Below are 12,636 nucleotides of genomic sequence, written 5' to 3'. Positions count from 1 at the left end.
AGCTTGTTTAAGGTTACATTATCAGAGCAGTAGACCCAGGTTTTAAATATGGCCATTCTCCCTCTAGCATCTAGTGTTAACTACTACATTATTTAATAGCATCATCTAATCTATTTTCTTTTTAGGAAAGCAAACCTTTACTTGTATGGAATACATTGTTCATTTCGGATAGCTCATACATCCTAAATGCTTACTGAATAAGTTTCTGTATTTTTCCTTTAGTTTTCTATATCCTTGTTCTCACTATGAATCCAATGATCCTGAGCACAAAGTTGACAGTAATACTAATAGCGCATGTCTTCTTGATAAAATTTCTCTTTTCCTCATCATAATCCATAGGGATTCCTTGAATATTTTTGTGTGCTAGGATTTGGTACTAATCCTAAAGGATTATTAGAGAATTGGAAGCAATATGGAGAACCAAAACAATGAGCAACAACTATTGGAGGAAGAGGAGGACAGATAAGAACATTCAGAGATCATTTTGCAACTTTAACTTCCTTATAATTGCCAACAGATACACACGAGTTCTTTCCATAATAAATCATTTTTGCAAAATATATTGTGGCAGATGCTTTTAACATGTAAATAATCCTCAGTAAAGCATTACAGGCTTTAAAATAATTTTCCCAAAAGGAAACAATAATCAAATTTACATGTTTATAATAATCATCTTGCATTAACAGCCTAAGCCTAAATTTTTCTCTCAAAGATTTTGAAGAGAAACTGATATTAGAAAATTATAGTAAACTGGTAGTGAATTAGCTTTCTCAATTTACTTCTACAGAATGGTACCACCATACTGTGTTCATCTTTGTAGGGTGGTATATCTACAGAGAAATGTGTGGCATATATGTAGCCCATATATTCTTTACGAATAAAAATCTACAGTCAATTTTCAACAAAGAGCATATATGATCTAATTGCCAGAGGTTTAGAAGTAAAAAATCTCTACTGGGTATTATGGGCACAAAATTGATTTGATGCCTTAAGTATACATTAAAAAGAATACACACACACATATGTATATTCACATACATGATAATATAGTAATTAATACAACTATTACTTGAGGACTAAAGCTGACCAGTAGACTATCCATGTAACTAGGACATGACACATAAAATAAAGTTCAAAGCATCAACTTTCAGCTAGAAAGAAATATAAGGAATTCCATAATCTCAAAGGATGGATTCTAAACAGTACTAATCTATGAAAAATATACACACACACACACACACACACACACATATATATACACAAGACAATGCTTGACATTTTTAAACTAACTCTATAAATTAATATACAATGACAAAAATTTATTTTTGAATCACCATCACTTACCTAGATATCATAATCTGAATTTTGCCATCTAAACTTGATGTAAATTATAGCCAAGAGAGCTAGGGTGGCTATGCTAATATCAGACAAAATAGACTGTAAATAAAAAATTGTTACAAGGAACAAAGAAAGACATTTTGCATTGTCAAAAGACTCAATTCACAAGATATACAAATTATGAATGTATAGACATCAAACTGAGCCAGAAAACATATGAAACAAATATTGACAGAACTGAAGGGAGAAATAGACAGCTCTAAAATAATAGTTGAAGACCTCGCTACCTTACCTTAATAGAAATCCAGACAGAAGATTAATAAGGAAATAGAGGACGTGAGCACTACAAATCGACTAGACCTAAAGATATATACAGAACACTCCATCCAACAAAAGCAACATGCACATTCTTCTCAAGTGCACATGGAGCATTCTTTAGGATATTAGTCATAAAACAATTCTCCATAAATTTAAAATAATTGAAATCATACAAACTATCTTCTCTAACCATGGTGGAATTAAGCTAGGAATCAATAACAGAATAAACACTGGAATATCTCCAAACATGTAAAAATTAAACAGTGCATCCTTAACAACCAATGAACCGAAGAAATCACAAAATAAATTGCAAATACTTTGAGATGAGTGAAACCAAAAGTAAAATGTATGAAAACTTATTGGATGTGGTGAAAGAAGTACCCAGAGGGAAATTCAAAGCTGTAAACACCTACATTAAAATAGAAGAAAGTTCTCAAATCAACAATCTAAATTTACATCTTAAGAAACTAGGAAGATTAAATTTAATCCAAAACCAGCAGAAGGAAATAATAAAGATTAGAGCAGAGATAAAGGATATAGAAAATTAAAAAAATACAATCAATGACACCAAATAAAACATAAACAAATTTAGCAAACCTTTAAGTATACTACTAAGAAAAAAAGAAGATACAAATACAGTCATTAGGTGTTTTTTGTGTGTGTGTGTGTGAGCATTACAGAGTGTACTTTATACACAAATATAGATGATATCGCCTGCTACATACCTAGGTATATGGTATAGTCTATTGCCCCTAGACAACAAGCCTTATAGCATGTTACTATAGAAAATAAAATGAGATTAAATCAAGTACAAGACAAATGATGCAATCAAGCGATGGGGTAAACATGAGATGCATGAGACTGTTGCCAGTGTAACACACCATACTGTTTTATAGCAAATTGTTTTATAAGTAGAAAGAATACACTCTAAAATAACAATAAAAAGTATAGTATAGCAAATACATAAACCAGTAACAAAGTTGATTATTATTATCAAGCATATGTACTGTACATAATTGTATGTTATATTTTAGTGACTGGCAGTGCAGTAGGCTTGTTTACACCAGCATCACCACAAACATGTGAGTAATGCATTGCACTGTGACCTTACTACAGCTGTGATGTCACTAGGCAATAGGAATTTTTCAGCTCCATTATAATCTTACGCGATCACTATTGTATATGTGGTCTATCATCGATCAAAATGTCATTATGCAGGGCATAACTGTAACTAAAATTAGAACTAGAAGGAGGGACATTAGTACCGACCTTACAGAAATTAAAAGAGAATGCCATGAACAATTGTATAAGAACAACTTAGATAATGTAGATGAAAAGAACAAATTCCTGGAAACACACAAATTACCAAAGCTGACTCAAGAAAAAACAAAAAATCTCAACAGTCCTATAACAAGAGATTAAATCAGTAATTAAAAATCTTCCACCAAAGAAATATCCTGGACCAGATGGATTTACTAGTAAATTCAATCAAATATTTACAATAAATTAACATCAAACCTACTTAACTTTTTCCAAAAAATGCAAGAGGAAGGAATACTTTCTAACACATTCTATGAGGCCATCATTAGTCTGATATCAGAGTCAGACAGATAGTATAAGAAATCTCCAATCCAATATCCCGTATGAATACAGATGCAAAAATCTTCAACAAAGTGTTAACAAACCAAACCCAACAGCACATTAAAAGGATTATATACCATGACCAGGTGAGATTTATCCCAGGAATGCAAGGGTAGCTCAACATAAGAAAATCATTTGATGTAATAGAACAAAGGGGGAAAAAAGATAATCTCAATAGTTACAGAAAAAGTATTTGACAAAATTTCACTTTTATGATAAAACCCCTTAGCGAACTAGGAATAGAAGGGAACTTCTTTAACATGATAACGAGAATTTATGAAAAATCCATAACTAACATTATACTCAGTGGTGACAGACTGAAAGCTCTCTTCCTAAAAAACAAAAAAAACAAAAGAAGAACAAGGATGGCTGCTTTCACCACTTCTATTCAACATTGTACTGGAAGTCCTAATCAGAGCAATTTGGCTAGAAAAATAAAAGGTGTTCAAATTGGAAATGAAGAGTAAAATTACCTCTATTTAGGTAACATGAGTCTATATAAAGAAAATCTCATAGAATACACAAAAATATTACTAGAGCTAATAAACAAATTCAGCAGTTGTTAGGTAAATGTACAGAAATCTGTTGTTTTTCTATACGCTAGTAATGAACAATCTAAAAAATAAAGAAGATAATTCCACTTACATTAGCATCAAAAAGAATAAAATATCAGGAATAAATTTAACCAAGGAGGTGAAAGCCTTGTATACTAGAAACTACAAACATTGTAGCAAGAAATTCAAGAAGCACTAAATAAATGAAAAGATGTTCCATGTTTATGGATTATATTAATAATACTTAACATTCTGAATATGGCAATCTTAAAGTGATCTACAGACTCAATATAATCCTCATCAAAATCCTAAGGGTCTTTTTGGCAGAAATAGAAAAACCCATACTAAAATTCATATGGAACTTCTAGGGGGCTCAAATAACCTAACAAATATTGAAAAAGAAAAACAAAGTAGGAGGACTCACACTTCTGATTTCAAAACTTACTACAAGACTACAGCAGTCCAAAAAGTGTAGTACTGGCATAAGCACAGAAATATCGACCAATGGAATAGAATTGAGAATACTGAGATAAACCTAAACATGTATGGCAAATAGATTTTTGACAAGGGTGCCAAAATCATGCAGTAGAGAAATAGTGTCTTCATGAAACCAATGGTGCTGGGAGAACTAAATAACCACATGCAAAAGAATGAAGTTGGACCTCTAACTCACCCCATATACAAAAACTGACTCAAAAATGGGTCAATAACCTTAAGAGCTAAAACTATAAAATTCCTAGACAAAAACATAGGGGTTAATTTTCCAAACTTCAGATGTGGCAATGGATTCTTAGAAGTGTCACCAAAAGTCTGAGCTATAACAACAAAAAATAACTCAATAAATTGGACTACCTAGAAACTAAAAACTCTTGTGCATCAAAGATCATTATCAAGAATGTGAAAAGGCAATCTATAGAAGAAAATATCTGCAAATCATATATCGGCTATGGATTTAATATCCAGAATAATATTCAGAATAAAGAACTCCGAAACACAACAACAAAAAGACAAAAACCCAATTAAAAGAAGAATAAAGGACTTGAATAGACATTTCTCCAAAGAAGATATACAAGTGGCCAAAAGCACGTGAAAAGATTGTCATTATTGGTCATTAAGGAAATGCAAATCAAAACCATAATGAGGTAGAACCTCACACCCAGTAGGATGGCTTTTATTAAAAAAAAATATATATAAGTATTGGTGATTTGGAGAAATAGGAATCATGTTCATTGCTGGTGGAAATATAAAACGGTTCAGCCACCACGGAAAAATTTGGAGGTTACTCAAAACACTAAATATAGAATTAACATGTGACTCAGCAGTTCTACTCCTAGGTTTATATGCAAGAGATGAAAACATGTCCATGAGAAAACTGTATACGAATGTTTATAGCAGTATTATTCATAAAAGCCAAAGGCAGAAACCCAAATGTCTATCAATAAATGAATGGTAAACAAACTGTGGTATGTACAGAGTGTCAAAAAAATATATACACATTTTAAGAAAGGAAAATTATGCTGATGGTAACCACTTTGAGCACCTCTTGTAATTGGGGAGTCAAATGTGACTTGTATTTATTTTTTATCAGTGATATTATTACAATTTTAATAGTTTTTTCCTTTCTTAAATTGTGCAAACTTTTTTTGTCACCCTCTGTATATACCATTACATACATACATACATATATATATATATATATATATATATATATATATATATATATATATATATTCAGCCATAAAAATAACCAAGTACTTAAGTGCTTCAACTTGGGTGAACCTTGAAAACATTACACTACGTAAAAGAACCCTGACACAAAATCACTTATACTCTTGAACAACATGGGTTTGAACAATGTGGGTCCACTTATACAGGTTTTTTCCCCAATAAATACTGTAAATGTATTTTTTTCTTATGATTTTCTTAGTAACATTTTTTCTCTAGCTTAGCTTAGTTTCAGAATACAGTATATGAGACATATAACTACAAAATGTCAATCGACTATGTATGTTATCAGTTAAGGTTCAACATTAGGCTATTAATAATTAAGTATGTATTTGACAAGTCTTAAGCTATACGTGGATTTCTGGCTGCAAGGAGGGTCCATGGCCCTAATCCCTGCGTTATTCAGGAGTTAACTGTATTGTATGATTGCCTTTATATGATACATACATAATAGGCAACTCCAGAGACAGAAAGCAGATTAGAGATTTCCAAGGGATGGGGGAAGAGAAGAATTGGGATTACCTATGAGTGTTTTTATGGGGTGATGAAAAAATTTTGAAATTAGAGCTGGTGGTTGTATAACACTGTATACTAAATACTACCAAATTGTATACTTTAAAATGTTAATTGTATATCATGTGTATTTCACCTCAGTTAAAAAGACTTTATGTACAAATAATAGAGCTTGTTTTCTTAAATATATTTCAGGTATTAATTTTTAGCCTTTTCCTAAATTGTTCAGTCACCAAATAACTGACTTATTTCTTGAACACATCATTGTTTTCTTTCTTCTACCCCAAAGGCAGTCAATCTTCTGATACTCTAACAATAAAAGTAACCCCAGCTCTACAGATGAGTTTCCATTGACTTTTTGTTTTGATACAAATGGTTTCTAGAGAATTCACAATTTTTTAAACACAACAGCACAGAATTAAACATTTTATATAAAACCGACTTTTACATTACTACTTTTTGAGTTCCTCAGCTTTGATGAGGTTCTTAAATTCTAAGTTTTTCCTGTTTTAAATTGTTCTAACAAGGATTTATTGGATAATCAACACCTAGAACACTAATTCATTTTTTATTCAACTACATTTTATGCAAATAACTATATGAAACTAACATTGCTAGTCCAAGGTTATACTCATAAACAGACATTTTAATGTAAGCAAATAATTTCCAGCTTTTTTCACAAGAATAGAGTTTTTTTACAGGAAAAAGTAAGCCTACAGTTAAGTTTTTATTAAAAAATTAAGTCTTTGTAAGTTTAGGTAAAAATATAAAATTTGGAAGTAATACTTTCTTCAAATAAACATCTTGTTACTATGTGGTTCATTTTCATATAGCTAAGACAAAAGTTTTCAGAGAGATTTCTGGAATGCCAGATCTGAGAGGATTCTATAATACCAATTATCACAGCTTCTACCCATCAGTAAAGAAGTAAATGTTTAAATGGTCACAGCAAAAACAATGGCGTTACTTTGTTGTTCACCGTATTTTCTAGCTGTCAATACACTCAGCCAGACAGACTCACCTTCTAATGAACCAGTGCTGTAGAGATTTAGCTACAAAGGTGGTTCTTAACCAAGGGTGATTTTGCAACGAGGGGATGTTTGGCAATGGTGAGAGGTATTTTTGGTTATCACACCTTCAGAGTGCTACTAGCACTGGTGTGTGGACGCCAGTGATGCTGCTAAATCTACAACACAGACGACAGCCTCTCACAATAAAGAATTATCAGACACAACTGTCAACTTTGAGAAACCCTGAGTTACATTAATGGTCTCATCCATTTCCAGCCTAAAATCTACACCACGATCTCAGAACACTTCACTCCAGACTGCTTTGTTGTGATGTCACAAAATGTAAATTTCACTTATAATTTTAAGAACCTGGGTAAGTAATACAATCCAGGAAAAGCAGAGGTTAAAAATATTCAGTAGAGAACTGGCAGAGAAGGAGATAAGGAAATAAAATATAAATCAAGTCAGCTATGCATGACTAAATTCCAACGATCTTGTTAGATTTTTAGATCTCTCCAATTTATTAGTTTTAATTTGCAATGTAAACAGCACAGGACACGACTGAAATTAAGCGGCATTTTGAGATTCTTTTTATATTCATGCCATATAAACTCCTTTTCTCTAAGACAAAATTTAAAGAAACATCTAAAACTATTTGATTCTATGTTCTTATTTGAACTTGTAGCACTGTGCTGACTTTTGATGGCACATTAAGTCTTTGGAAAGAGGCAGGCATTAAATTAAACTGTTTTTTCTTCCTGATACTTCATCAAGCAATAATAAAAAAGGAAATAAAAAAGAAATTGCATCCCAAAGGAAGTCTATTTTTTAAAACTTAACACTAAAAAGCGCTTTACAAAATAATGCTATTTAGGGTATCCTTAATTTCAAACCAGATTGTCCCAGAGAAAGCAAATGAACTATATTTGTTACTTCTCCTTAACTTGTTAATTTCTTACTCAGAATTAAAAAAAAAGGTGGGGGAATGACAAAATGATCTTTATATTAAAATCTCAATTAATACTGTTCCATGAAGGTCAGTTTAAAATAAAAATCAAGTTTCACAAAATAAATACACTGAAGCAACTATAATAGTAATAACCTTTATTTAAAATATGTGTTAATCTAGGAAAGCTCATTTAATATGAGTTTCCAACTAATTATTAGAGTCAGAAACAAAGAAAATAAAATCAGAGAAAATCCTCTGTAGAAAAAATACACAAGGAACATTTATTTCTACATGTGAAAAAACAGTCAACAGTCTTAACATCTGAATATCCAAGTCTCAGTCTCAATTCCATCTCTCCTAGTGAACACCACTATCAACCTTGAGATCTGATTTGTTCTTGTCATTCTTCACTGAGTAGATGAAATATGTTAAGGTGTCTTTTTCATTCACTGGAATAGACCTAAAGTGGCAACCAACTATCTATAAAGAAAAAAAAAATTGAGGAAATTAAATTATAGATATTAATAGATTTCATAAACTAGGTAAAAAACACTTTCATCAAAAGAAAAAGTGGTATGTGATGACAAGAGCTATTTCCTTTTAAAAATATATTGCATTTAACAAAATACGAACAGGGTGAAAAGCATATAAGAATAAGATGTTATGAACAAGAAACAGTGTGATTTTAAAGGGACCTTCAGCCCACTCAAATAAATATACATTAATTAGAATGTGTATTTCCTTTTACTTATTTTAAATTTTTTAACTGGAATCTAGATTAGGAAGTAAGTATTTTTAGGTTGACATTTTAAATATCAATGAAATAAAATGGAATGTATGAGTCCACATGCACCATGTAATAATGGTTTAGACCCTACTCAGAGAAAAAGGACAAATATGAAGTTGAAAAAGTTTTGCTACTAGAGAAACAAAACCACGAAATACCTTACAAATATGTTTGTTACAACTTACATTCATTCATTTATTGGCAGTATTTAAGATTTCCTGACAATTTTTATGAATAAAAATTATGAATGGAAAATGAGGGGAAAGAGGGATGTTTGCTGAAGAATGTTTACCTGCTTTCTTGCCTTTTCACTGTGCTAATCTATCAAGTGCACTGCAGCTACCAAAAGAAGTACAATAGACTAAACTGGGGTAGCTCTTATGCATATTTAGTATAGAAGATAAAACTTCTTAAACAAAAGTTATCTAAATGATAATTACGAGATGTAAGGAGGATAGTTATTCAACTCTGGAATCATAAATATCTGGATCTCTGACTTAAGTAAATTATAACATTCACGGCTATTTGAATTATGGCTATTTCTCATTTCTAAAACAGAAAATAGCCCTAGAATATAAAAATTTTTAAGAAGATCAGATTATTCAAAACTTCAAGTTTGGTTTATGCATTTAAAAACATGTCATTTAAATATAACATTTATAATAATCAGTTCTTTGGTTCTCATTTGTCCCAGAGCAAAAGTATTCGCACTCAATTAGTGTTTGTATATATCAATACAGTTCTATCATGGCAGGTAATATCTATATTTATGTTATAGTAATGTGCTATACAATCCAAAGGACTAGATCTTCTAATCAGATTTAAAGAAAAAAATGAATTTTGTTGCCAAGGCAAGAAGGAAGAAGAAATTCTGGCTAAAAAGTTAAAATATTGGATCTTTTTTTTTTTTTTAAATATTGGATCTTAACAATGTTAAAAAGCATTCTGCCAAAGAACTGTACCTTCTATTCATCTTTTATCTTATTTAATATGCACATTTTAGAAAACGTTGGATTAAATTCAAGCTAAAGAATATAAGAAAATTTATATAAACATTTCTATTCTGTCAAATGGGTTAACCATTTCTATTTTAAATACGATTAAAGTATAAATATATATTACCAATAAACATCTTAATATCATGCACAGATTTCTTGGTTCTATTATTTCCTGAGAACACATACACATGCAACTTTTCAAAATTCACTGAAGGACTAGAAGTCCTATATCAAAGCAAACTATTTAAGTAAAAGCTTGGATATACATTTTTGTATCTTCTAGATATGAAGAACACATGGATGCCTAAAATAAAACAAACATCAACAAGGACAAATTCTGAAATGGTTAAATCAGAAAGTTATGGGACTACTGTTTATGGGCTTACCTGTAAGACCTATTCCATCAGAATATTTAAAAAATAAATTCTAATAAAGATGCCAAAGCTTGTTAATTTATTTTATTATACCTCATTTACGTGTTCAATAAATATTTACTGAATAAATGAAATTTTAAAACAAACATATTTCTAGAATGAGAATAAAAAATTTTCACTCAATATTTCTGAAAGCCAGTATTAGAAGATGCTTAGAAAACTACATACAATCCATTGAGTAGTGATTACATAAAGAAATTTCCTAAGAGGTAGACAAACATTTCTAGGTAACTAGATTCTTCCACAATAGATTTTGTTAATTAATTTTGATCTCTCTAATGAAAATATATTGTTACATGCACTATGTTAACAATTTCATTAGCATTTAATGACCTTTTTTTTTGGTATGGCTAAGCTCATTTAAAGTTTTAAATAGTTTAAAACTCATAAATACCTCAACAAGTTGTGCTTTATTAAGTCCTGGTCTGGTTGGTAGTTTGAAGTGTCTTTTGTATCTCCTAAGTGTATTTACTTGTAACTGGTATAGATCAACCTGGAAAAAATTAACATGAATTAATTCATGCAATTTGTTAAAAACTTATCTTTGATATATACAACATTTCAATTGCAGCACAATAAAAATTTCATTCCATTATTTAAAAAGCCTTTTATATAATCAAAACTATAAATGTATTAAACACTTTAATCTTTTGAGGATAAACATTAAAAATTGGGGGGAAAAGTTATAAAATAGAACTGTAAGAATTGTCAATTGAAAGTATAACAAGTCAAATTGTAGAAATGCTCGTTACCTGGCTATATTTATTTTTGCTTTCATTTTCAGATTTTTCAAATGTTTCAAGTATTTTAAAAAATTTGTTCATATATTTTCATCAAAGTTTTATAATGGACTAGTACTTAGGATTTACATCTAACATACAAAAACTTTCCCCTACCTCTGGAGTATCAATATCTTGAACAGGTGAATCTCCTCCATCATCATCACTCCCTTTTCTCTTTCTTCTGTTTCGAACGCTCTGAATTAAGTTTTTATGATAATCACAAATGTAAAGATGCCTTACCTGAAACAGAAAAATTTCACAGACTACTTATGACTACAGTAAAATGTGTCTATATATTAATAAAATACAGAGGCCACCAGTGAATTATTAAATATAAAAACAATCAAATTGAAACAATCAATTTCAAAAGAAACATGCCCTTGTCTTAACAATTCCATTGTTAAGACAAGGGCATGTTTCTTTTTAAAGTCCTGTACCCAGTTAAAACATACCATGTCTAGCAATATTGTTAAGAGGATTAGGAAGTGGGGTGGGGAGGGGTGGCAGTAAGGAAGGGGAGAGAGGCAGAGAAGGAGAATGAGAAATTCCAACCCTCTGGATTTTGTCATCAAATTGCAGTGAAGGTGAACTATAATAGATGAGTTAGGTCATGTTGTTTTTCTAACAAGGAAGGTAATGATGATGTTGCCCAGTGTTGCTACACGATAGTATTTTCTCTATTAAAGAGCATAGGTTAGTAGCATGATATATGCTTCCTAGTCTTTCTAATTCAATACCCAAATGATAACCCAGATGCAAAACTATTCATTTTTACAAATAAGCTATTGATTTCATACCCTACTTAAATTTGAAATTATAAACTTTTCTGCGTATTAAATGAATATATTTATCTGTAATACGTTAACTCAACCAAAGCAATGTGAAATTACTCAAGTTTAACTGAAAAGTTTCTCATGAACATGACTGCAGACTGTATAAACAGTCAGAAAGGATCACAAACTTTTCAAAAACTTTATTTACAGTCTTGAGAACTTGTATAGTAACATTTGAAATACTGGACTTCATATACTAACAGTTACTCCTTAAAAAAACTAAACAATTAAAGACTCAGCTAATAGGCTGTTAACTTCCAAGCTCAGTGCAAGTTAAAAATAAGCAGGACATAAGCGAGGTTCTGAGATCTTGTTATGCATTTACCACCAGACAGAGCTCTGAAAAGTGGCAATGGTTGTTTCTAAAAGCCTCGTAGACGGTCCAAAGAACAGACAAGCAAAAGGAGGGAAAAAGAAATCCTGATGGCTGCCAAACGAATGGCAAAGCCGCAGAGACTACGTGCTCCCCACGCTCGGAGCAGCTGCCCTGGCTGCTGACACCGCCGCCACAGTTCACAACGCCCGCTCCCTGCAAGGCGCGGGGCGAGCTCGGCCTCCCTCACTCCATACTAGGGATTTTTCCTGACTGCGGTGTCAGGTCCTTATAGGATTCCACTTTCCCTAGACCAGAGGAACTACTCCCTGGGCCAAACGCCAGCTTGGACAGCAAAACAAAGGCGGCGCCTCCATTCCAGAAAGAGCTGCCCGGCTACAACTAAACTACCCCCGACACTCCGTGCGCCTGTTCCCTTTG

General features: G+C 31.6%; 1 protein-coding gene across 12 annotated transcripts in view; it reads right to left on the bottom strand.

Annotated features, from left to right (window-relative positions):
* The window catches only part of SAP30 (Sin3A associated protein 30), a 104,784-nt gene that overhangs the window by 90,618 nt on the left and 1,530 nt on the right, over positions 1-12,636 (bottom strand). For 11 of the 12 annotated variants that reach the window (XR_012498127.2, XR_012498128.2, XR_002137467.3 and 8 more), the window contains exons 2-3: positions 11,164-11,289; positions 10,662-10,760 (exon numbers count right to left, since the gene is read on the bottom strand). Coding sequence is in view for 9 of the 12 variants with exons in the window: in XM_088792539.1 (XP_088648665.1) it covers positions 10,662-10,760; positions 11,164-11,289 (225 nt within the window). In the remaining 3 variants the exon portion in view is untranslated. Of the gene's footprint in view, positions 1-8,188; positions 8,529-10,661; positions 10,761-11,163; positions 11,290-12,636 lie in introns of those variants that run through there. The other variant, XM_019733177.3, reaches the window with a different exon arrangement.

The sequence above is a fragment of the Rhinolophus sinicus genome, chromosome 15, assembly GCF_057876585.1.
Source record: "Rhinolophus sinicus isolate RSI-liver-muscle chromosome 15, RSI-T2T, whole genome shotgun sequence".
NCBI classification, from domain to species: domain Eukaryota; kingdom Metazoa; phylum Chordata; class Mammalia; order Chiroptera; family Rhinolophidae; genus Rhinolophus; species Rhinolophus sinicus.
This window is presented reverse-complemented; position numbering and strand designations above follow the sequence as displayed.